This window comes from Oryctolagus cuniculus, chromosome 17, assembly GCF_051225735.1.
Source record: "Oryctolagus cuniculus isolate XC-2025 breed Fujian yellow rabbit chromosome 17, ASM5122573v1, whole genome shotgun sequence".
Taxonomy (NCBI): Eukaryota; Metazoa; Chordata; class Mammalia; order Lagomorpha; family Leporidae; genus Oryctolagus; species Oryctolagus cuniculus.
Window position 1 is genome coordinate 21,463,249 of NC_142883.1, and position 26,122 is coordinate 21,489,370.

The 26,122-nt window shown below is 45.7% G+C and overlaps 4 protein-coding genes across 4 annotated transcripts in view; 3 read left to right on the plus strand and 1 right to left on the minus strand.

Annotated features, from left to right (window-relative positions):
* LOC103345078 (uncharacterized) overlaps nt 1-26,122 on the minus strand; it is a 224,550-nt gene that overhangs the window by 169,724 nt on the left and 28,704 nt on the right. The gene's annotated exons all lie outside the window — the stretch shown is intronic.
* LOC149121138 (uncharacterized) lies at nt 173-1,225 on the plus strand. The gene has a single exon (XM_089317839.1). The coding sequence runs from the start codon at nt 228-230 to the stop codon at nt 783-785; it is 558 nt and encodes a 185-aa protein (XP_089173965.1). The 5' UTR covers nt 173-227; the 3' UTR covers nt 786-1,225.
* LOC100338592 (keratin-associated protein 2-1-like) lies at nt 16,738-17,517 on the plus strand. Its single transcript, XM_002719148.6, has one exon. The coding sequence runs from the start codon at nt 16,796-16,798 to the stop codon at nt 17,189-17,191; it is 396 nt and encodes a 131-aa protein (XP_002719194.1). The 5' UTR covers nt 16,738-16,795; the 3' UTR covers nt 17,192-17,517.
* On the plus strand, nt 22,141-22,995 carry LOC100338342 (keratin-associated protein 2-1). The gene has a single exon (XM_002719147.6). The coding sequence runs from the start codon at nt 22,208-22,210 to the stop codon at nt 22,601-22,603; it is 396 nt and encodes a 131-aa protein (XP_002719193.2). The 5' UTR covers nt 22,141-22,207; the 3' UTR covers nt 22,604-22,995.

Here is a 26,122-nt window from a genome sequence, read left to right on the forward strand (position 1 = left end):
GGAAATGGGTTATTTTCTCTCTCTTGGAATATTTAACTAAACGCACACAATTAAGTAATTAAATACTTATGTTTTCCAGCTGGATAAATAACAACAAGGAAATAATGGTGTGGTGACCACAGGCTTTGGAGGGTATAAAGAGGGGGTACAGCACATGAAGACTTCCAAACCCAACAACTTCACTCTCCTGGAAACAAACTCATCCAGAACCTCCACCCTCCGACACCATGGTCAGCTCCTGTGGCTCTGTCTGCTCTGAGCAGGAGACCTGCTGCCAGCCCAGCTGCCTTCAGACCACCTGCTGCAGGACCACCTGCTGCCGCCCCAGCTGCTGCATCTCCAGCTGCTGCCGGCCCCAGTGCTGCCAGCCCTCCTGCTGCCGCCCCACCTGCTGCATCTCCAGCTGCTGCCGGCCCCAGTGCTGCCAGCCCACCTGCTGCAGGCCCACCTGCTACGTGTCCAGCTGCTGCAGGCCCCAGTGCTGCCAGTCCCAGTGCTGCCAGCCCACCTGCTGCATCTCCAGCTGCTGCAGGCCCCAGTGCTGCCAGCCCAGCTGCTGCCGCCCCTCCTGCTGCCGCCCCACCTGCTGCATCTCCAGCTGCTGCCGCCCCTCCTGTAGTAGTTCCAGCTGCTGTGGCTCCAGCTGCTGCCGCCCCAGCTGCTGCCCCAGCTGCTGCTTCCGCCCAGTCTGTGGCCAAGTCTCCTGCCACACCAGTTGCTATCGCCCAACCTGTGTCATCTCCACCTGCCCCCGCCCCATGTGCTGTGCTGTCCCTTGCTGCTGAGAGCCCTGCCTTAGCCCCACCTCCTCCTTCATCTCTGTCCCTGGACACAGACCTTCTTGTGCACTGACCCTGAGGACCCGTGGAGTCTGCTTGATGTCACTCAATGGGACAGGCCTTGTGATTCTAATCAGCTCAACCTAGTCCTCTGGCTCCAAGAGAATATTCGGGGTCATCTGAACTCTCTCCCTTGCCATCTTCCTTCCAATGTTGACACCAAATATGAATTCATTGGCCATCCTCCAGCCAAGACAACATCCCAGTTCTCTAAATCTCTCACGGATCCCCTACGGAGCATCCTTCCCAGCTCGGCAGACTCCACCTGCAGCCCCCGTGGGTACTGACTTCACATCCTCAGAACCAGGGGTCCAGGCAGCCCGAATTTTGTCCTGAAGTGACTTTGTTCTCTTTCATTGCTTCTCTGCTTTCTAATAAATATTTCTGCACTTAAGAATTCATTGTTACTGCTCTTTGTTGTGTTCATAAGCATTTTGCTGAGTAACTAGTCAATTCTGTTTTACACGAAGACACAAGAACATCCACTTTGAAGTTAAATGCCATGTCAAGCGTAGATAAAGATGCTATAGTAAGGGCACTTCCCCTGCGTGCATGGGTGTGTCTTAGCATCTTATGTTAGGATATTAACGCACATTACATCCTTGACACATTGTTCTTCTTAATACCACTGGTTCTACTTTAGAGGAAAAGATAAAATCACATTTCAGGGAAAAGAGTGCAAAAAGCATTTAATGTGCTCAATTCATCCCACTCAATAAATAACATGTCAGAACTTATCATCACAGGGGGTTACGTTTCCCACTGAGCTCTATGGAGAAGAAATACAAATTTCACTGTATTCTTCAGGAAATATGCCTCGTCTGGATGGCACACAATTTCTGAAGGTTGTTGTCGGGATTTTCCTTGGAATTCAGACACACACCTAACATTCCAGTGTATCCCAACTTTCCAAGGCTGGAATTTCAAAACTCACTGTCTCTTTTTAAGTATTTTTCGTTGGAATCAGTTCACAGCTTTGGTAGTTCTCAGGTGGGGTACAAGTCAGAATTAGAATCTCTAGGAATGGTGCTTGCATTTGAAGTTCAAAACATGAGTGGTGGTGACATAGCCCGCTGGTAGGATCACCTGTTCTTGGTGATTTACTCACATTAAGGATCCACACTAGCCTGAGTGACTTCAAGCTGCATATGCTGCTGCATCCTCCAAGGACCTCCCCTGCATTTTGCCCCTACTTAAGTCTCTACAATAGTTTTCTCCTCACATGGCACCTCATGCTAGTGTTGCAGTTAACATTTTGTTTCATCTTACTATATTCTTCACAATAAATAGACTTATATCTTTGTATTTCAAAAGCACCTCTTGCACATAGTGGATTCTTTATAAATATGTTGAATAGAATTGTTTAACAATCTGAAAAAAAAAAAAAAAGATTACCAGGCTCTGAGATGACCTTCAGCTACTGAAACAATCAGGTGTGAGATTTGTTTAGATATCACTGGCATACTTCACATTTCTTCTTCTTTCTTTCTTTTTTTTTTTTTTTTTTTTTGACAGGCAGAGTTAGACAGTGAGAGATAGAGACAGAGAGAAAGGTCTTCCTTCTGTTGGTTCACCCCCCAAATGGCCACTACGGCCGGTGCACTGCATCGATCCAAAGCCAGGAGCCAGGTGCTTCCTCCTGGTCTCCCATGCGGGTGCAGGGCCCAAGCACTTGGGCCATCCTCCACTGCACTCCCGGGCCACAGCAGAGAGCTGGACTGGAAGAGGAGCAACCGGGACAGAACCAGCGCCCCAACCAGGACTAGAACCTGAGATACCGGCACCGCAGGCAGAGGATTAGCCAGTGAGCAGCGGCGCCGGCCTGTTGCCAAGATCTTAATCACAGAGTTACAACACTTTCTTGAGATAATACATTTTCCTATTATACAAATTATTTAGAATCTGCCTTCACTGATGGGAATCAAGATGGAATACAGTAGGAAGAAACATACTTTGACTTTGCCCTAGAAGAGTTAGAAGTATTATTGTGATACGGTAAGCCCTGAAATCATGGGTGAACTCATAAAATACAAAAATGAACTTATAAAGAATAACATCTGGATGTTACATATCCAAAACTTTTCTGTTCATCAACTGGAAAAAAAAAAAAAACGAAGAGCATAGTGGGTAAAGCTACTGCCTGCAGTACCAGCATCCCATATGGGTGCTGGTTCAAGTCCTGGCTGCTCCACTTCTGATCCAGCTCCCTGCTAGTGTGCCTTGGAAAGCAGAGGAGGATAGCTCCTGGCTCCTGGCTTCAGTCTGGCCCAGCCCTGCCCACTACGGCTATTTGAGGAGTGACCCTCAAATGGATGGAAGAGTGCGCTCTCTCGCTCTCTCTCTCTCTCTCTGCCTCTGCCTCTCCCTGTCTGTAACTCCACCTTTCAATTTGCAACGTATCCTCGTATATATCCAAATAAAGGAATTACCTGAATTTTAAAACAAAACGAAGAGGGTGTAGTTCCGGTTGCTTTGTTTTGTCTGTGAGACCTGGAGGTGAGCACTGGAGTTCCGCCTTGTTCCCGCCCTTGAGGCGCCCTCTCCTGCTGCACCATCCCGCAACCCCATCCCCACCCGGGGTCAGCCCAGCAAACAGAAAAGCCAATAATAAGACCTTTAAATGGAAGAGGTTAGCAAAATAGACTTCGTGAACACAGAAAAATATTGATCAAGTAGAAAACGTCTGACCAAACTGAGCAAGTAGAGAAAAAGAGTGACTGAAAGGCTGACAGACATTTACATGTAGGAAAAGGCTGTAGCCAAGGACTGAAAGAGATTTTTAAAACAAACTAGAATATTATAAATAAGCTTATATCATCACTTTACAAAATTATTATTAAATTGATTACTTCTAGGAAAATATAAATTAACATCACTTCTATACTCTATAGAAAACATAGATAAGCTATAATCATTAAAGAAACAACCCTCTGTGCATATTGATATTGAAGATACCAAACTAACATTGATGCAGAGTAACCAGGCATGGAGTTAGGTGGGAATCAATACAGCTGGAAGCGGGGTAGCCCTATGTTGTAACCCCATTCCCTTACCTGTCAGTCCAGTATGCCCACTTTCCCATGATGCACCTGCGTCTCATCCAGGACCAGGAAGGGGGAGATGCCATGATGGCCATGTGGAAGTTAAACCCCACACAGAGGCGCCATGAGACTCCCAGAAAGCCTCGTGCATGCTCAACTCCTCCCTGTTTGTATATTCAATTAAGGCACCACCCATCTCATAAAAAGACTGACTGCAAGGAAGGCCCTTCTGTCTCTCTTGGCTTCTTGGCCATACTGCAAGTCCTTCTCTGGCCTCTTGCCACTGCCCCTCCTCGTAGGTAACTCTGGCCCACTCACCATGATGTCTCTCATCATTCATATGTGGATGCATATTCACTCTCTTTTTAAAATAAACCCTGCTCTCCCATGTGTACTGTGGCCTCTGCTTCGAATCCTTACCTCTGTGGGTGCAAGAACATGGAATAAAAACTAAGATATTTATGCTCATAACAATATTGATTGGAAGTAATTTACTAAACCTGAAAGGAAGTCTTCCTATTTAAACTGGACAAGAAATGTAGGGAAAAAGGCAAACTTCCCAATTCATTCCTTTGAGGCTGGCCTAACCATGATTTCAAAACCAGACCAGAGGGACTGGCTTTGTAGCACAGCAGGTTAAGCCGCCGCCTGCAATGCTGGCATAGCATGCTAGAGCACCACTTGGAGTCCCAGTTGTTCTGCTTCTGATCCAGCTGCTTGCTAATGCATCTGGGAAAGCAGGAATAGATGGCTAAAGTTCGTGGGGTCCTGCCACTCAGGTGGGAGACCCGGACGGATGGAAAATTCTCTCCCTCTGTCTTTCTCTATCTCAGAGAGAGTGTGTGTGTGTGTGTGTGTGTGTGCGTTTCTCCCTCTCTCTCTGTCACTCTGCATTTCAAATAAAATAGATAAATCTTTAAATAAAATAAAATAAAAATAAACCAGACCAGAATAGGGTGTTAGGGAATGTTATAGGCCCATATTATTGAAAATCACAGATACAAAAATCTAATAAATACTAGTAAATGAAATTTAGCAATATGTAAATGGAATACCATATCATAACTAACTAGTGTTTGTCCTAGAAACTAAGTAGTTGGTTCAATTATAGTTTTGTGAAATTTTGTTTTATATCTTTGTCAAACCAATGGTTAACAATGTTATACTGGGGCCAGCACTGTGGTATATATAGAGAGTAAAGCTGCCACCTGTAGTGCCGCATTCCCATATGGGTTAGGTTAGAGTCCCGGCTGCTCCACTTCCAATCCAGCTCCCTGCTGATGTGCCTGGGAAAGCAGCAGAAGATGGCCTAGGTCCTTGGGACCCTGCACCCATGTGGAAGACCTGGAAGAAGCTCCTGGCTCCTGGCTTTGGATCAGTGCAGCTCCTGCCATTGCGGCCATCTGGGGAGTGAACCAGCAGATAGAAGACCTCTCTCTCCCTCTGTCTCTGTCTCTCTGTAACTCTCCCTTTCAAATAAATAAATAAATAAATCTTTTTTCAAAAGTTACACTATTATAGTTTTAATGATCTGTTATTACATTAAAATACACTGTATATGGGTGAAATGGTCATTTTTTTCCATTCAGTTATTGTTTATAGTTGTGGCTATATTTCCATGAAACTAGGATATTTTTGCTTTTTACTTGTTAAACTTCTTTTGCAGTAAAGCAGTAAGTCTTAAGCCTTTTTACTGTAATGTAAATTTAAAACGTCATCCCAAACACTGAAAAAAGAAAGACAGAAAGGGAGAGGGAAGGAGGATGGGGAAGAGGGAAGGGAGGAAGAGAATATCATTATACCCATGAACAATATTGAATCTATTAAAAACTGATCAAAAATTAAAACAAAAATGCTTAAATGAATTTTATGATACTAGCACAAAGGAGAAAACTGCGCGATCACAGGACTGTGGCTGGCTGGCTCAGCGCCTGACTATGGGAGCTGAGGAGTCCCAGGATCTGCAGCGGCCAAGCTGGGGACCCAGGAGGGTCAGCGATGCAGTTCCAGCCCAGACCCGAGGGTCAGTGTTTCCCTGTTGCAGTCTAAAGGCAGCGAAATACCGAAGTCGAGGCAGCTGGGCAGCAGGAGCTCCTTTCTCCAGACCGTTTTATCTTAATTAGGCCTTCACTTGATCCAGGAAGGGCCATCCACATCGGGAAGGCGACACTCCCAGAGGACGCTTGTTCAGTGTCTGTGTTTAGTTTTCCAACTCTGTGGGGGATGGATATTTAAAGCCTAGTGTATTTATGCACACAATAAAGTAACTGCAGAAAAACCGCACGAAGCAGAACTGAACACGAATGCAGATGAAACTTACACATGATACTGAGCGGAAGTTACGGAAGACTGGTTACAACGTGATGCCGTTTCTGTGGCGTGCTTGAACACACAGCCCTGTGTGTGGGTTAGGGGAACAACACATACAGTGAAGGCATAAAGAACTGTATAGAAATGACACACACAATTCAGAACACAAGTAACTGAGGCGAAGGAGAAGAAAATAGAGATGAGAAGAGAAACACACAGGTTTCAATGTGCCAGCAGTGTTTTCTTTAAACTACGTGGTTAGAACATGTGTTTATTATATTTATGTGATTTATATGTTGAAATATATTTCCTATTTTTGATGGAAAAAGTATCCCGATAGGCAGATGGAGAACTGACTAGGAAACCAGGGATGTGACACAAGAGTTCATTGAAAGAGAGAATGGTGGGGCCAGCACTGTGGCATACATAGCAGGTTAAACCACTGCCTGCAGTGCCAGCATCCCATATGGGCAGCAGTTCTAGTCCTGGCTGCTCCACTTTCAATCTAGCTCCCCGCTAATGCAACTGGGAAGGCAGTGGAGGATAGGTTGAGTGCTTGGGCCCCTGTACCCACATGCGGGACCTGGATGAAGCTCCTGGGTCCTGGTTTTGTCCTGGCCCAGCCTTGGCTGATGCAGTCAGATGAAGAGTTCACCAGCAGACAGAAAATCTCTCTGTCTCTTCTTATCTTGCTCTGTAGCTGCCTTTCAAGTAAAATAAATAAATTTTAAAAAGAGTGATAGAATGGTCAAGGTGAAGGTTGGAAGTGGCAGCAGTGCAGATGGAGAAAAGTGGAAGACTTTGGGGTGCTATTTACTGGAACTGTAGAAATGATAATGGATTGATGCGGGGGAGGGGAGAAGGGACTCAGAATTTTGTGGGTATTGATGTAATTTAGGGAAAAGGGGGAAATTGGAGGGTTTACAGATTTTTTAAAGGGTTTAAACTTTACTTATTTATTTATTTGAAAGGCAGAGAGACAGATTTTCTGTCCACTGATTCATTCCCCCAAATGCCCACCACAGCTGAGAATGAGCCAGGTTGAAGCTAGGAGGCAGAAAGTCAATCGAGGTCTCCCACACAGGTGACAGGGACCCAACTACTTGAGCTATCACCTGCTGCCTCCCAGGGTGCACATTATCAGGAAGCTGGGAACAGGAGCAGAGCTGGATCTCAAACCCAAGCACTCTGATACTGAATGGAGGCATCCCAAGCAGGAGCTTAACTACAAGGTCAAACACCCCTGGTTCACAGATTTGAAGACAAGAGTTGCCTATAAGATATCTAAAAGGGGCTGGCACAGTGTGTTAATCCTCTGCCTGCGGTACCAGCACCCCATATGGGCACTGGTTCTAGTCCTGGCTGCTCTTCTTCCAATCCAGCTCTCTGTTATGGCCTGGGAAAGCAGTAGAAGATGGCCCAAATCCTTGGGCCCCTGCATCTACATGGAAGACCCAGAAGAAGCTGCTGGCTTTGGATCGGTGCCGCTCTGGCTATTTGGGTAGTGAACCAGTGGATGGAAGACCTTTCTCTCTGTCTCTCCCTATCACTGTCTGTAACACTACCTCTCAAATAAATAAGTAATCTTTAAAAAAATATCCAAGAGGGCAAGTCCAGTAACCAGTTGGACAATTTTTGTTCTCCTAGTGGGTGTCATGACTAGACATCCTTATTCTGTATACACACACACACACAGGCATGTGAACTACATAACTGGGGTGTTCTTTTACATTGCTGACATAGGTATCATTTACTTGGGTTGCCCCTCTATTAGAGTATCAGACTAACTGACTTACAAGTCCACTTCCATCAGAGCTGCTCCCAGTTGGCATCCCAGCTCCTGGAGGTATAGAGTGAAGCTGGCCTTCTCACCTTGAAGCAGGGGGTCTTGTGGCCAACATGGCAAGAATTCTAAACATACAGTAGTGATTCTCTACTCTGGGAAACTTTTGAAGCTTTGCAACGTTTGGGCTTAACCAGAGAACAAGTGAACTTGGATTTCTTGGGGGGAAAGCCTTAGCATGAGAACTTTAAGTTGCCCAAGGGGCTTCCTTCCATGTGCAGGCAGGGTTGAGAACTATTGGATTGGAAACAGCTTGGGAAACAGGTATCTGAGATAGGACCTTATTACACCAATTCCTCTTATCTTTGCAAATGTATCCAGTAATGGGTCTACCCTGATAAGCTTTTTAAAACAAACCAGGCCCACTATATATCAAATCAAACTATTCCTGGTCCCACTAGACATGTAGTTGGCCACTTCAATCTGGCCATTTTAAACTTCTTCCCACCAGAAAAGGTATACCAGTCTCCATCATCAATAACCCTCAGGCCCCAAACTCCGCCTTCAGCAACAGGAACTCATATTCTCCTTCTCAGCCTAGCTAGTCAAGATGCCATGCCTGGGTGGGACTTGACGGGCACACCAAACTTTCTAGCTCTTAATCGGTCACAGAATTTGGGATCCTATTTATATCATGGCCTCCAAGCTTTCCTACCATACAGAATTCTGAGAATCTACTCCTTTCCAAGCCTTACCAACCAGAGGGATGATCTGATATGAGAATTCTACATAGGAGCTTAAAATCTCCAAAGTAAGCAAGCAAAGTCAAGGTTTCTCAAGTCCTGACAGAGAGCCTGAAATTATAACAACTTTCTATACTATCAGAAATTATTTCCTAAAGCAATGTTCTATAATTTTCTGTAAGCACATTCAAACAAAAAACTTTTAAAAGTTAAAGCGACGTCACAGCATCATACAACCTCAGCTATTTAAACAGCTCTTTGCTGGCTCCTTCCAGCCGAGAGAAGGGCAGTGAGCAGGTTGATGTGACAGGGACACCCACGTCACATTCTCCAGAAGGGCAGCTGCTCACATGCATGGACAACCTGAGTATGACTGCACAACTAACCACACCCACAATTTAATGGCGTAAAACAACAAAACTGTGTTACTTCCCATTGTCTTGTACAACAACTGGGCATTTCTCTATTGATCTTGCCTGGGCTCACTCATGCAACTGCGTTCACCAAAAAGCCCAGTAGGGGATTCAAATGTTCCCAGCAAGCTCTTGCACTTGTCACGAGCTGGTGCTGGTTGTCAACTGGAGTGCCTCGGTTATTTTCCATGTGGCCCTTGCTTTTTTAACATTTATTTAATAAAGGTAAATTTTTTAATTTTAAAGATTTTATTAATATAAACAAAACAGATTTCATGTATTTCATAGATATAATTCTAAGAAGATAACCATGCTTCCCCCCTCCCTCCCTGAGTCTCCCTCCTTTTTTAATTCTTTAATTTTTTCAATAATATAATTTCTTTTTTGTGTGTGTTTTTTGTTTTTTTTTAACAGTTTATGGATTGCAATGGCTTCCCCCCCCATAACTTCCCCTCCCACCCGCACCCCTCCCATCTCCTGCTCCCTCTCCCATTCCATTCACATCAAAATTCATTTTCAATTATCTTTATATACAGAAGTTCGATTTAGTATATATTAAGATTTCATCAGTTTGCACCCACACAAAACATAAAGTGTAAAATACTGTTTCAGTACTAGTTATAGCATTAATTCACATTGGACAACACATTAAGGACAGAGATCCCACATAAGGAGTAAGTACACAGTAACTCCTTTTGTTGACTTAACAATTTGACACTCTTGTTTATGGTGTCAGTAATCTCCCTAGGCTTTAGTCATGAGTTGCCAAGGCTATGGAATGGAAGCCTCTTGAGTTCGCTGACTTCAATCTTATTTAGACAAGGTCATAGTCAAAGTGGAAGTTCTCTCCTCCCTTCAGAGAAAGATACCTCCTTCTTTGATGGCCCGTTTTTTCTACTGGGATCTCACTTGCAGAGACCTTTCATTTAGTTTGTTTGTTTGTTTGTTTCCAGAATATCTTGGCTTTCCATGCCTAAAATACTCTCATGGGCTCTTCAGCCATATCTGAGTGCTTTAAGGGCTGATTCTGAGGCCAGAGTGCTGTTTAAGACATCTGCCATTCTGTTTAGGACATCTGCTGTGTATCCCACTTTCCATGTTGGATCGTTCTCTCCCTTTTTGATTCTATCAGTTAGTATTCGCAGACACTAGTCTTGTTTGTGTGATCCCTTTGACTCTTAGACCTATCAGTGTGATCAATTGTGAACTGAAATTGATCACTTGGACTAGTGAGATGGCATTGGTACATGCAACCTTGATGGGATTGTATTGGAATCCCCTGGCACATTTCTAACTCCACCATTTGGGTTAAGTCCAATTGAGCATGTCCCAAATTGTACATCTCCTCCCTCTCTTATTCCCACTCTTATATTTAACAGGGATCACTTTTCAGTTAAATTTCAACACCTAAGAATAAATGTGTGTTGATTACAGAGTTCAACCAATAGTATTAACTAGAGCAAAAAAAAAAATACTAAGAGGGATAACATATTAAGTTGCTCATCAACAGTCAGGGTGAGGGCTAATCAAGTCACCGTTTCTCATAGTGTCCCTTTCACTTCAACAGGTTTCCTTTTTTTGTGGTTGGTTAGTTGTCACCGATCAGGGAGAACATATGATATTTGTCCCTTTGGGACTGGCTTAATTCACTCAGCATGATGTTTTCCAGATTCCTCCATTTTGTTGCAAATGACCGGGTTTCATTGTTTTTGACTGCTGTATAGTATTCTATACTACTGCTCTGTAGTAAGTCTTGACATCTGGTATTGTGATGCCTCTGGCTTTGTGTTTGTTGTACAAGATTGCTTTAGCTATTCGAGGTCTCCTGTTTCTCCATATGAATTTCAGCATCATTTTTTCCAGATCTGAGAAGAAGGTCTTCGGTATCTTGATTGGTATCACATTGAATCTATAAATTGCTTTTGGGAGAATGGACATTTTGATGATATTGATTCTTCCAATCCATGAGCATGGAAGATTTTTTTTTTCCATTTTTTGGTATCCTCTTCTATTTCTTTCTTTAAGGTTTTGTAATTCTCATTGTAGAGATCTTTGACATCCTTGGTTAAGTTTATTCCAAGGTATTTAATTGTCTTTGTAGCTATTATGAATGGGATTGATCTTAGAAGTTCTTTCTCAGCCATGGCACTGTCTGTGTATACAAAGGCTGTTAATTTTTGTGCATTGATTTTATATCCTGCTACTTTGCCAAACTCTTCTATGAGTTCCAATAGTCTCTTAGTAGAGTTTTTTTGATCCCCTAGATAAAGAATCATATCATCTGCAAAAAGGGATAGTTTGAGTTCTTCCTTCCCAATTTGTATCCCTTTAATTTCTTTTTCTTTCCTAATGGCTCCAGCTAGAACTTCCAGAACTATACTAAATAGCAATGATGAGAATGGGCATCCCTGTCTGGTACCAGATCTCAGTGGAAATGCTTCCAACTTTTCCCCATTCAAAAGGATTCTGCTGTGGGTTTTTCATAAATTGCCTTGATTGTGTTGAGGAATGTTCCTTCTATACCCAATTTGCTTAGAGTTTTCATCATGAAATGGTGTTGTATTTTATCAAATGTTTTCTCTGCATCTATTGAGATAATCATATGGTTTTTCTTCTGCAGTTTGTTTATCCACGTGGCCCTTGTTCTCTGGTTGCCTCTCCTGGACTTCTTTGTAGGATGGAAAAATTTTCAAAGAGGACACAGGTGAAGCTTCGGGGCTTGCGGCTTGAGTTCCAGACTCCTACACACCACTTCCACCACATCCTGTTCATCAAAGCAAGTTATTAGGCCGAACCACATGCAAGCAGTGGGGGAACAGACAGAACCTCTTTTCAGAAAGAGCTACAAACCACTGCTGGTCTGACATGCAGGCAGAGTAGGGAAGCAGCACTAAGTTACTGGCAGTCAGAGGATGCCTTCCTTGCTGTCTTGCACTTACTTGAATGATAATTAAAGGCATTTCTGCATGCAGTGAGTTGAAATCTCACCGCCATGAATTACAATTATTTGTTGAGGTGGAGCTGTGATAATAACAGCTGTTTGTGCTGACAAACGTGAAGCCGGGAGACTGAGGATCCCAGACTGCAGAACGGCCCTTGTGCACCCCTGACAGCAGCCAGCTACTCGTGGGTTGTGAGAACTTCTGATTGGCTCCTTACACTCACAGAGAGTGTATGATGTCTTTACAACTGAGGACTTAATACAGTGGAAAAAAACAAAAAGCAGAAAAATGAAAGAAAAATGCCAAGAGGCAGATGGTGCCATCTAAAATTCTTCTTGTATCACCAAACTAAGACTACTGAAACACTGCAGCAGAAATCAAAAGAGGCCCCGGAAATGCAGAGTTTAGTGCGACTGGCTTGGTGAAGCACAGTTTTATTTCATTCAGGAGGAAGTACTGACATTCAGCAAATTCTCTACTCATTCCTCCTAAGAGAACTTACCTCTTACTATGGGAAAATTACCATCCAGTGCCTACCCACACCTCACCTGACAGTGATCTGAGTCATGTCCAAGCTGCAGCTTTGGGAGCCACCACATTCACCAAACCACAGGGTTTCTGGTGGTAGACAATCGTGTAGTTGAGTAGTGGGTAGATGTAGTGGGTAGAGGAAAGTCATATTCTAAAAAGAATACAAGCCGGGGCCAATGCTGTGGCATAGTGAGCTAAGCCTCCACCTGCAGCAACAGCATCCAGTATGGGCACCCATGCATGTCCCGGCTGCTCCTCTTCCAAACCAGCTCTCTCTTAATGGCCTGGGAAAGCAGTAGAAGATGGCCCAAGTGTTTGGATTCTTGCACCTGTGTGGGAGACCTGGAAGAAGCTCCTGGCTCCTGGCTTCAGATCAGCTCAGCTCTGGCTGTTATGGCCATTTGGGAAGTGAACCAGTAGATGAAAGACCTTTCTCTCTTTCTCTCTCTCTCTCTCTCTCTCTCTTTCTCTTTCTCTTTCTCTCTTTCTATAACTCTACCTCTCAAATAAATAAATCTTTTTAAAAAAAAAAAAAAAGCCAGGAATTTATCTGGGTTTCCCAGTGGGTGCAGGGCCCCAAGGACTTGGGCCATCTTCCGCCGCTTTCCCAGGCCATTAAGAGTGAGCTGGATTGGAAGTGAATCAGCCAAGACTTGAACCAGCACCCATATGGGATGCCGACACTGCAGACTGTGGCTTAACTGGATGTGTGCCCCAGCACCAGCCCCAACAATTCCTGCATAATATTGGCTTGTGATAGATTAAGACACATCACACGAGGAAATGGACCACGACTGCTTGTTCCACATTATAGTTCTGAGTTGGCTACTGCCGGAAGCCCCAGGAGTTTCTCTGACCTGGGACAAATGAATTTCTCAGTTGTGGATTTTCACACCTAAGATCAATCTAAAAATTGAATTCTAAACCACATAAACTATAACCTTTCAGTATGAATGCAGATTTTTTTTAACAGGCAGAGTCAGACAGTGAGAGACAAAGAGAAAGGTCTTCCTTTTTCCGTTGGTTCACCCCCCAAGTGGCCGCTAAGGCCAGTGCACTGCAGCCGGCGCACCGCACTGATCCGAAGCCAGGAGCCAGGTGCTTCTCCTGGTCTCCCATGCGGGTGCAGGGCCCAAGGACCTGGGCCATCCTCCACTGCACTCCCTGGCCACAGCAGAGAGCTGGACTGGAGGAGGAGCAACTGGGACAGAATCCGGCGCCCCAACCAGGACCAGAACCTGGAATACCAGCACCGCAGGTGGAGGATTAGCCTAGTGAGCAGTGGTGCTGGCCTATACAGATTTTCTTTTACCCTTCCATCAACACTGCTCGGAGGTAAGATTCTTCAGACTTCTCTTGGTCAGTGGGCTGAATTTTTCCCGTCTCAGATTAGGATTCCTTCTAGAATCTTGGCTTTTAATGGTCCTATGTAATACCTTTGGCTTTGTGGGAGGGCATAGCCAGCCCTCACACTGGCTATCCTGAAGGTATAGCAACAAATCCCAGATGGAACAGTCTGTTCTTGAGTTGGTCACAGACTGAACAAAACAGCAGCTGATATTCTTCATTCTGGAATTTGGGGATTTTAATTTTATTTTAGTTCAGAAATTTATTGCTTTAAACATTGAATCCAGAATTCCTGCGTCTATGTAGTCAAATGATAGATCCATGCTAACTCAAGTCTCTCAGTTATATTTTCTCCAAGAGGAATTTTTAACTGCTAGACACTGGAATAATTTATACTTATTTTAAGCAATAAAATAGAATTCTTAATGAACTATTTGATTAAATAAATATCTACTTTCATGAAATTGGTGATATTCCCAGAAGATATTTTTTCTCTTTTAAATACTGAGCCAATCTAAACTAACATAAGACTGACAACAAGAACTTCTTACAGAGAAATTAGGCAGTCCCTGTTAATCAATGACACTTCTTGGTTGACCAGGAAGACAGAAGGGGAGAGGGAGAGACATTACCCACATAAATGGAGACCTGGTAGACATAATCTAATTTGACTTTCTAAAAGCCTATGTCTAAGTTTTACAACAAAGATTATTAAAATAATTGATTCACTAGGACTTTAGATTATTGTTCATTAATATTTACTTGCTCCTTTTCTCTCCCTGCTGAGAGAAGTATCCTTTCCTCTCCTTGAAATGTGTTGTATGCCTGGGATTGCTACCAGAAGTGGGGTTGCTAGCCAACATACAGAACACCTCATTTAACTGGAATTTCAGATAAACAGAGTGTAAGTATGCCCAATGCTATTCAAACATGACTATAACAAAAAATATTTGTTATTCATCTGAAATTCAAATTTAATGGGAAACCTTGTATTTTATTTGTAAAAATGGCAACTAGACTCCAAAAGGAAGTCTCAAACCAACCTATGACCAGATGCCAGCTCCAGCCTTAATTTGCCAAACACCAAATGACCTGCTGACATGTGACCAAGAAATAAATACTTGTCACTGTATGTGAGGAGAGTTTGTGGTTGCTTGTTATACAGAAATAGCTGAGTGTCAACCATGGCGGCAGTGAGAAACTAGCTTAATGCTCCAATCAGTGTGAGAGATGAGCAGATGGTTTCCTTCAGTGAAAATAAAAATGGGGGAATGGCCATGATTGATTTTATTTTAAATTTTCATAAATTTTTGGCAGGCATAGGTTAATTAATATCTAGGTTTAGAGATGAAATTGTTTTTATGGCTGGTATAAGCAAACCTATTCGTGTTAAACTGAAGGAGAATCCCATTTGTTAAAACAGACTTACAGGTCAGACATGGTTTAGTTTGAATCTAGACTGTGAGAACTCAAGGAGACCAGTTAACTTCTAAGCTTCAGATTCCCCGTCTACAACGTGGGGACAATACTACCTGCCTCAATCAGTTAGAATGATGATTAACCAGATAAGACATATGAAGTCCCTGGAACACACCAAATATTCAATAATAGGTGGTCCTTTAAAGTTCTTTTGTAGTACACAGAAAAATGGCAACCAATATCCAGCATCAACCAATGAAATACTGCGCCCAGGGGAACTATGGGAAACCTCTCTTAGAGGAAAATGAGTGCAGGTGCCCAGCAGAGCCTCATGCTGGCCCTGCGCTGAGGTCCTGAGCTCTGTCACTGGGGTAGAACGCTGTCCTGATTTTTTCAGTGTCACTTCCAATGATGGTGCTGAAATGAAGGAAAGAACTTGCTAACTACTCAGTCAGTTCTCTTCTCTGCCTAACGGCGAGTCTACTGAGTCCACCAAGTGTCAAAGTCAAAGAAGAGGCTGCTTGTGAACGAGGAGGCCTGCAGCTCCAGCCCCACGCTATGACCTCACTGTGTGGCCGTGGTAAACCCTCCCAGCCTCTGCAGCCGGCGAGGTGGGCACAGGCCTATATATTCTCTACAGACTCTAGAGGCACAGTGACTCACCCACATAAAGTACAAAGCTAACAGCCCTGGTGGCTCCATGAAGACAGTGCTACAACCAAGGAAGTTGGGTTCAGATTGGAAGGATGAGGAGGGCATTCCAGGTGAAGGAGGAGACATCAACAACCAGAGCAAGCAAGCCTGGGTCCTGCTCAGGGAGAGTGACTAAGCCAGTGCCGCAGGCCCCAGGACCCCACGTGGAAAACCACAGACCTGCCTTTAAGTGAGCCGCGGAAGGTGACACCCGGCAGCACGGCTGTTGTCTCCACTGGAGTGACGCTGTTAGCCTGCTGCTGTCACATCCACATTGTCAAGAAGACGAGTCACGGGGCGGTAATCATGAGAGTGTTTGAAGGCAAAGAGTACAGGTTCCCTTCTGGGCCAAGGAGCAGGGTGATCAGGCACCATCCTAGTTGTGAACACACATGCTTCCCCCTTCTCAGGTCAGGGGTATTTCAAGGCAAAGTCACCAGAATTGAATCCAATGTCTAAATTTGGTAAGAATTCACAATAAGAAAAAAATGAAAGAATATTTGTGGTGTGTGCACACTCATAAGTATGAGGTAAGGGATGACCGAAAATACCATTAACCAATGCTAAATCCTCACCTAATTGGCCAGAGATTAATAAGGAATGACCTTGTGCCCTGGGGGTCATCAGCGCCCGGCCAGGGTATATAAAGGGCTCAGGGCAGGAGGAAGGCACTCACACCTGACAACACCCAACTCCTCTCAACCCACCAGCCCACACCAGCCCCAGACACCACCATGACCGGCTCCTGCTGCGGCTCCTTCTCCTCCCAGAGCTGTGGGGGAGGCTGCCTCCAGCCCTGCTGCTGCCGCGACCCCTGCTGCTGCCGCCCCGTGTCCTGCCAGACCACCGTGTGCCGCCCCATCACCTGCGTGCCCCGCTGCACGCGCCCCATCTGTGAGCCCTGCCGCCGCCCCATCTGCTGCGACCCCTGCGGCCTGCAGCAGGGCTGCTGCCGCCCCATCAGCTGCTGCCCCTCGTCCTGCACGGCCGTGGTCTGCAGGCCCTGCTGCTGGACCACCACTGGCTGCCAGCTCCTGTCTGTGCAGGCCCCCTGCTGCCGGCCGCCCTGCTGCCAGCCGGCCCCCTGCCGCACTGTCTGCAGGACCTCCCCCTGCGGCTCCTGCTACTGAGCTGCTGTCTCCACAGAGCAACTCCCTGGAGCCCAAGAATCTACTTTGCCTTTAAATGAAGTTGAAAGAAAAACCAATCGCCTCACCCCTCACCCAAAGCGACAGTAGTTTTACAGCCTGATATAAGCAGACGCCCAGCGCCAGCCTCAGCTGAACTCCTGTGGGCTACACCAGCAGAAGTCATCAAGGACAGCACACTGACCTGTAAAGTCCCTGGTGTGGACTTTGCAGCGCAGCCTGAACCCTGAAGGTTCCGGCTGCTGGACGCCCAGCGTCACCTTTTGTAATGCACTGCTTACTGTTGTCAATAAACTGATTTTTCCTGGCACAGCAGACTGCCCCGTTGCCTGATTCACTCATTGGCACCTGTTCATTCGTAAACCCAGATGAGCAGGATTTTAGAATCTACACAAGGGAACCAAAGCTCAGCCTAAGCAGAACTTTATCCAAGGGAATCCCACGCCTTGAGTAGCTGCTTATCAAGGGACTGTCCAAGGCTGCTCCTGCCCTACTAGGGACATACGAGCTACATCCCTTGCAGCCGTGGAGCTCACAGTCAGGTGAGAGAACTGAGGAAACACGGTGTTAGTGAAGAAGGGCAGAAGGAGTGGGGACAGAATACACCAAGCCTGGAGTGGGCCCAGCAGACTGACCAGCCCAGCACATCCCATCTTCTTACCACTGCGCCTGGAACAGCACTTTTCAAAGTGTGGTCCATGCACATCCTTAGGGCCCAGATGAATCCATGGAATCAAAATATCTGGCAATGGGGGGGGGGGTCAAGAGTGTGCATTATTTTATGATTAGAACTGCAGGATCTGCCCCTCAGGGGACGATCTGGATTTGAGGAATGGCAAGCGTGACCCCAAACTCTTCCAAGAGCATTCACCAGAACAAGCCACAGTGAAGACACCCGGAGCTAGCAGGCGAAATGTGGTCATAGGATTGCAACAGCACCTGCTGGACTGTCATCAGGATGAATTCAGAGGGGAAAACTTTTTCCTTAAAGTGCAAAAGGAAAAAATCTTGGGCTTTTTAGGACTTGAATAAAAATGGCAATGATAACCCAAAAGAGACAAGAAAGGGAAGGGATGAGGGACTCAGGAGACAGTGGGGAAGAGAGAAAGGTGCAGAGGCCGCTGCGTGGAGACACAGAAGATGAGGGAGACAGAAGGGGAAGAGACAGGTGCTGGGAATCCTACAAGCATCAGAAGGGGATGCAAGAGACCAAGGCTCCTCCTCGGACTGCTCACGTCAGCAGGAAATCTGTGCGAATGCAGCCCTCTGCCACCGCCCTCCGCCCCCCTCTGCAGACCCAGGCTTCCCACTCCTCACTGTTTTGCTTCAAGCTTCATAGTTACTGGATACTTGCAGTTCCAAATGTCCTTGCTTTTGCACACGTTCTTTTGTTTATATGGAATGCTTTTCCACCCACTTCTTCCCTTCACCTTCTGCATCTACCTAACTGATCCACTTCCAAGATTCAGCTCCACCTTTTCCAGTAGTGCCGTTCTAACACCCTTACTAATGCTTACACCACACACATGCATGCATGCCAATGCACATTCGTGTGAAAACACACACACACACACACACACACACACCAGGCTACATTAGGTGGCTCTAGTGTTTTCCAACAGCATCCTGAGCTTACCTCCCTCCTTATAAGGCATTGTGTTGAATCGTCTATTTATTTGTCCCCTACGAAGGGACCAATTTGCCTATTTTGGTTCCTGGTACAGAGATCGCTGTTTAGTACATAGTTGAAACTTGATATCTACTTGTTGGGTCAAACTCAACTGGAGTGGAATTGTCCTCATGACACGAAGTGCAAACAGTAGATATTCACAAGCAAGAATTCAACATCAGCATAGCTTAGCCACTCTGAACCTCAGCTTTTCTCATCAGCACAATGGGAAAACTAACACTCAGCAAGGCAGATTGCTGGCAAAGCTAACTGACTTCATGTGTGTCAAATGCCTGGCACTTGGGGAGCGCCCAGCACCGTTCAGTTCCTTCTATTCCCTGTGGTGCATTTGACCATCACAGCATCAAACAGCCGCAGGAGACGTGCTGCCTGTTCCACTCTGAGCTTTGAGAGTAGGCAAGAACTCAGGAGAAGGATTTTTTTTCCCCAGGATAGACCGAGGAGATCGATTTCCTACTAAATATAATAAACAAGTGAAAAAACCTTCAAATTCAGGCTCGGATCTTTCAAAATGGATTCTGCAAGTCTGTAGTAGTGAGTCCTAGATGGCAGGGTTTGGGAACAGGAGTTCAGCATTAGAGAGAAGAGGAACCCTGCACCCATTTATATCTCTGGTAATTAGATGCTTTCTTTCACACTAAACAATCCAAGAGAATTAAATAGTAAGAGCTGTAAGAGACTCCTGGTTTAGTTTTCCTTGTCTTTAAGCAGAAAATTTATTCACTCATTTATTTATTTATTTAATTCTGAGTAAACTTCTATCAGTTCCCTATTTAATTTTTCTGACTCTTCCAAGTAAAATATTTTCTGCTTTCAATTACTGATAATCGCCTGTCCATCTTCCACATTTGTAAGGATTTTAGGCTTAGCCTATGAGGGACACCAGGCACTGAAGAGTCTGCCCATTTCACAGATGAGGAAAGTGGGACTGGGAATGTGCAGCTCCCTTGCTCTGTGTCACACCACACAGATCTGAATCCCACTTCCCCTGGATCACCCCCCTGCTGCCCCTACCCCTCAGCCCTCCCCGTCCCCATCTCACTCTCAGGACTGGAGGGTGTGTGCAAAGATTCTGAGAATGGATTGCCCCAGGCAGTGCATATTCTGTCCTCAGAATCCTTACACCTTCCCAACAGCCACTGGTCCCCAAATTAGTTCCTAACAAAACAAGACCAGGGCATCGCTCACCATCACATAGGTTACTCTTAGCACATTCTGTTTTGATTCAAACACAACAATTCCCACACCCGTCATCACCGTAGTTAACAACTACTTGCTAATACTGACGTTAGGCTTGGGAGAATGTGTGGATCTGGACGAGGGGCACATCCCTGGCCCTCAGGCTGAGGTCACTGCTGTGCCGCAGCAAAGGCCACAGCACGGCCGAGCAGCGGGGCCGTCCTGGCACTGAAGCACTTGGAGGAGCGCTGTGGCTCTGAGAACGCTACGTGAAGCGGTGCAGGGGTAAGCTCAAAGTCTGCCCAAAGGGCTGCCTGCCAAGGACTCAGCATCAGCACCGGGCTGTGGGACAGACGTGGGGCCTCTTCCATTGGAGACTTGAGGGTTAAGGTACACGGGCAACGCTTGTCTGAGACCGTATCATCTGAACTCCTGCCTCGGGGGTGAGACACGAAGGCCGCCTCTCCGTGTCCTGCGCAGGCGGGAGGGAGATCCCGTCTCAGGAACACGACTTTGAACAGCAAAGCTTCTGACGGTCTAAGCCTTTAGAAAGCAGACGTCTTAGTCCGCCATTCTGTGAATTAACAGCAGCGATGAGTGCGCACACGTTTCCTATCCCTGCCATCTGGAGCTCCGTGTCTGTCCTAAGCCATCTGTCCCACGAGATGGAACAGAATTGTTGGTGACTATGGTAGCTACTGCTGCGCGGTCACTGTCCTGGGCAACTCAGATTTGGAAAGAGGCCAGGAGTCGCTCCTCAGTGTTTACACCCGACAGGAGCCCTGTGGTTCCGGGAAAGCTTGGCCACTTTTTCATCTATGCGACTCTGGAGACACCGCTTCACACATATGATCTTCCAAAAACTGGAATGGCCTACGATGGAACAGAAGCTCAGACCTCAGGCGTTCACGAGGAAGGCGATCAAAGAGTGTATATAAAATGAGCACACACCCAAACTGCCTCAGCCGTCCAATGTGGCCTGAAGGCCACGAGCAGCCCTTGGGCAATGCTGTCTAACAGACTTCCCAACGCTGAACGTACTTTCGAGCCCCAGCTTTCTTAGCTGTAGCTGAAAAAAATGAGGCTATTGTATCCACCACCAGCTTGCTGGTTTCCCTGTCTTTTCATAATCCTTTTATACCTCATAAACAAATTCCTCATCCAACAAACCCCAATGTCTACAAAAGATAACTGGTCTCTTCACAAATATTTTCCATACCTTTGGAAGAATCCAATAGGAAGCGCATGCCACACCCGGAAGGCAGAAATACCACATTTTCATTCACTGCCCATGATCAGGGACGGGCATGCAGACAGACACAGGACAGGTAAGACTTGTCCTGTCTGCTATTGTTCCGGGAGAAGCTCTTCCCCTTGATTGCTTGCTCTCCCTTCAGCTTGCATTCCTGAAGTTTGTGATTACTGTCCAGAATCTACCTTGCTTCTATTCCCTTTCCTCCTGTGCCTCCAAATAGGCCAGCACCATTCACACAGTCTCTTTCCACACACTTACTGTGATTCAACTTAGATGCCGACTCAGATTCCACAACAATCCCTTCAGTGACTGGGTGATCACAAATACCTTCCAGAGCAAGGTGAACTCTATGCTGTTTTACAGAAGCAATGGCCATTGTTGCCTGCAGCAGAATCAATACACATCCTCCTTTCTGAGCCCATGTGGTTTTCGAGAAATGTCTGATTCATCACCACGCCAGCTGGGAACCGGGCCTGTGAGTCACGGGCATCCCGGCCCCACGCCTCATCTCCAGTGGTGAACAAGAGGAAAGTGTGGTGACGGCAACACCAGAGCCTTCAGACCTGCAACTTGTCACATGACCCGGTCTGGAAGGACTGGCTGACGGATGGGCAATTTTTCTGATGACATAAATCATCAAATATTCGTGGAAAGGGAAGCATAGCTCAGCAACGCTGGAGATGCTGCCTCAGGAACTGAATCCAAGGTTTCTGTTTCAATGGCAACCACAGCTGCAGGAAGTGACCCTGCGCCCTGGGGGTCATCAGCGCCCGGCCAGGGTATATAAAGGGCCCAGGGCAGGAGGAAGGCACTCACACCTGACAACACCCAACTCCTCTCAACCCACCAGCCCACACCAGCCCCAGACACCACCATGACCGGCTCCTGCTGCGGCTCCTTCTCCTCCCAGAGCTGTGGGGGAGGCTGCCTCCAGCCCTGCTGCTGCCGCGACCCCTGCTGCTGCCGCCCCGTGTCCTGCCAGACCACCGTGTGCCGCCCCATCACCTGCGTGCCCCGCTGCACGCGCCCCATCTGTGAGCCCTGCCGCCGCCCCATCTGCTGCGACCCCTGCGGCCTGCAGCAGGGCTGCTGCCGCCCCATCAGCTGCTGCCCCTCGTCCTGCACGGCCGTGGTCTGCAGGCCCTGCTGCTGGACCACCACTGGCTGCCAGCTCCTGTCTGTGCAGGCCCCCTGCTGCCGGCCGCCCTGCTGCCAGCCGGCCCCCTGCCGCACTGTCTGCAGGACCTCCCCCTGTGGCTCCTGCTACTGAGCAGCCGAATACAAAACACTGCCAGGAGTCCAGCACCTGTAAACTCCTCCCAGTCCTGCCCTGATGAGAAACACTACTGGTACCGCCCACCTGTTCCACAACTAAGTCAACTCCAACTGCCTATGGCTTTTCTCTCGTAATTATGCAGAATCCCAGACCTCAGTGAGAATCCGAAGAAAAACATCAGCTATCATCATTTGAATTATTGGCTTCACAAGAAATGAGTAAACAAAGATCAAAGAATGTGAATGGAACTCTCTCCCAGAGACCCGTTGTTCCACCATTTCCAGGTTCTCATACGGAATCTCCCCTCTCCCACCTTCCCACCAGGACAACATTATTCTTATACTGTGTTTTTGCATGGTAAAAAAAAATTAAAATTTTATTTCTGGGAAAGCAGATGTTTCTTTTTATTGTTTCTTACTCTTCAAAAGCTCATTTTTAGCTTAAGTTATGCTATGTAGACTCAGAGGAAAGAAAGGAAAGCTTTGCTTAAGGTCTGCATTTTGAGCTTTCAGAAGGAAACAGTCCAGGCCAAGCTCTGCAATCTAAGAGCTACTGCAATAACTCAGCTCGTTCCATGCAGTGGCCCTCGTGGTTCAAGCTCCAGGCTTTGCGATGATGCTGGGGACACACTGAGGTTTTAGCAGATCTCTCTGATCATGAGCTTGACTCATGAATAATCCACACACATAGGAAGGCAGAAGCAGCCTCAGCTACAGCCACACTGTTCTGCAATGCAGAAAAGTGTAGTGATTGATGTAGAAAAGCACCCAGGAGTCTCTGAACTCTGAAAGCCCCATCCTGGGAGAACCTCTATCCCACCCTCCATGGCTCCCGCCAGTACCACTGTACAAATTTTCTGTTACTATAACAGAATACCTGAGGCTAGGTCCCTGTAAAGAAAAGAGGTTTATTGGGCTCACCACCCTGGAGGCACCAACTCCAGCTAGGGCCCCTGACTACATCTCCTTGTGGCAGATGACATCATGGCAGATGCACACACAAGAGAGGGAGCTCAGGTGGTGAGACGGGAATCAGAGGAGACAGACTGGGGACTGGCTGGGGTCGCGCAAGAAAGACACTAATTCTTTCAAGGCCAGTGCCTCCAGTCTTCCAGGGACCTCCTCCTACACCCTGCCTCTTAAAAGCCCCACCAGGACCAAGCTTCCAACACATGAACCCTTGGGGTATAAACCCAAACCCTATGCAAACCACAGCCAATTCCAACCCAGTGGAACTGCTACTTCTGAGAAGTGGAAATGTAGCCTTGGTTGGAACCATCCTAATTTTGAACTTCACATGCATTTTTATAATGTCAATGTGGTTGAAAAGGTGGCAAAACTAATCCATAGATGTGTTCTTCCTGTGAAGCGCTATTAGGCTGGTAGGAAAAGTAACCACTATATTTTCCCTGAGAAACATGCTTTGAGCTCTGAACACCTGCCCTAAGAGATTTTGTTTTAAAGTTCTGCCTCTCACACTAATCCACTGTTGGTAGGAAGGCAAACTGGTAAAGCCTCTATGGAAGACAGTTTGGAGATTCCTCAGAAATCTGAATATAGCCCTACCATACGACACAGTCATCCCACTCCTTGGAATTTACCCCAAGGGATATTAAATTGGCAAACTAAAGAGCTATCTGCACCTCCATGTTTATACAGCTCAATTCACAATAGCTAAGACATGGAATCAACCCAAATGCCCATCAACAGAAGATTGGATAAAGAAATTATGGGATATGTACTCTATGGAATACTACAGAGCAGTAAAAAAAATGAAATCTGGTCAATTGCAACAAAATGGAGGAATCTGGAAAACATCTTCCTGAGTGAAATAAGCCAGTCCCAAAGGGACAAATATCATATGTTCTCCCTGATTTGTGACAACTAACCGAGCACCTAAAAGGAAACCTGTAGAAGTGAAACTGACAATATGAGAAGCAATGACTTGATCAGCTCTTGTCCTGACTGTCGAGGGACAGCTTACTATTTTATTCTTTTTAGTATTTTTTTGTTCTACTTAATACCATTGGTTGAACTCTTTACTTAACATAGAATTATATTAGGTGTTTAAATCCAATTGAAAATTGATCTTCGTTAAAAATAAGAGTGGGAATAAGAGAGAGAGAAGCTGTACAGTTCAGCACACTCTCCCTCAGACTTACCCCTAAGGGTAAAGCTAAAAACTTGCCATGGGCTCCAAATCCCATTAAATTGGCAGGTACCAATGCCATCTTACTAGTTGAAGTGATCACTTTAAGTTCATAACTGATCATAAAGATAGAATTAAGTGTCAAAGGGATCACATAAGTAAGACCAAGTGTCTACTAATAATAATTGATAGAATTAGAAAGAAGAGAATGATCCAACATGGGAAGCAGGCCACACAGCAGACTCATAGAATAACAAATGCCCTAAACAGAACTCTGGCCTCAGAAGCAGCCCTTAAGGCATTCAGATCTGGCTGAAAGCCCATGAGAGTTTTTCAGGCATGGAAAGCCAAGACACTGCAGCAACAAATTACTTAACATGAAAGATAACTGTGAGTCAGAGCCCTGTGGAAAGAAGGGGCTATCAAAGAAGGAGGTACCTTTCTCTGAAGGGAGGAGAGAACTTCCACTTTGATTATGGCCTTGTCTAAATAAGGTTGAAGTTTGTGAAATCAAGAGGCTTCCATAACCTTGGCAGCTCATGACAAGAGCCTCGAGTGATCATGTCATAAATGTTAATTATTAATTCAAAAACGGGAGTCACTGTACACTTGCTCCCCCTGTAGGATCTCTGTCCTTAATGTGTTGTACTATGAGAATTAATGGTAAAACTAGTCTTTAAACAGTACTTTATATTTTGTGTGTCTGAGTGGGTGCAAACTGTTGAAATGTTTACTTAGTATAGAGTTGATCTTCTGTATATAAAGATAATTAAAAATTAATCTTAATGAAGAATGGGATGGGAGAGGGAATAGGAGGTGGGAATGTTTGAGGGTGAGAGGGCGGGTATGGGGGGAAGAACCACTATAATCCAAAAGTTTTACTTACAAAATTCACATTTATTAAATAAAGGCTTTCTATAAGAAAATAAAATGGCAAAAAAATTCTGCCTTTGTGCTTAGGCATTTCTGTGTGCCTGTTGAGAGGAGGTGAACTATACGACAGCAGGGCTGTTAACTGACTTTGCTTATTACTGGATTCCCACTAATCTGCACCATATGAGGCACACAGAATGTAATCAAAATTATTTGTTGAATGAATAAGTTCTGGTGGGGGGTTAGAAGAGAAAATATACCATCACTTCTCTCCAACTCTCTGCTGTGGTACTTGACATGTGGATTCTTACCACAAAAGAACATACTATCTCATGAAGAAAAGTATTTTTCTTGAAATATAGTGAAAGTTTCTGGGGTAGGCATTTGGCCTACCAGTTACAACACTGGCATCTCACAGTGGAGTGTCCGTGTCCACTCGTAACTCTGGCTTCCTGAGGATGATGACCCTGGGAGGCAGCAGGCAATGGCTCA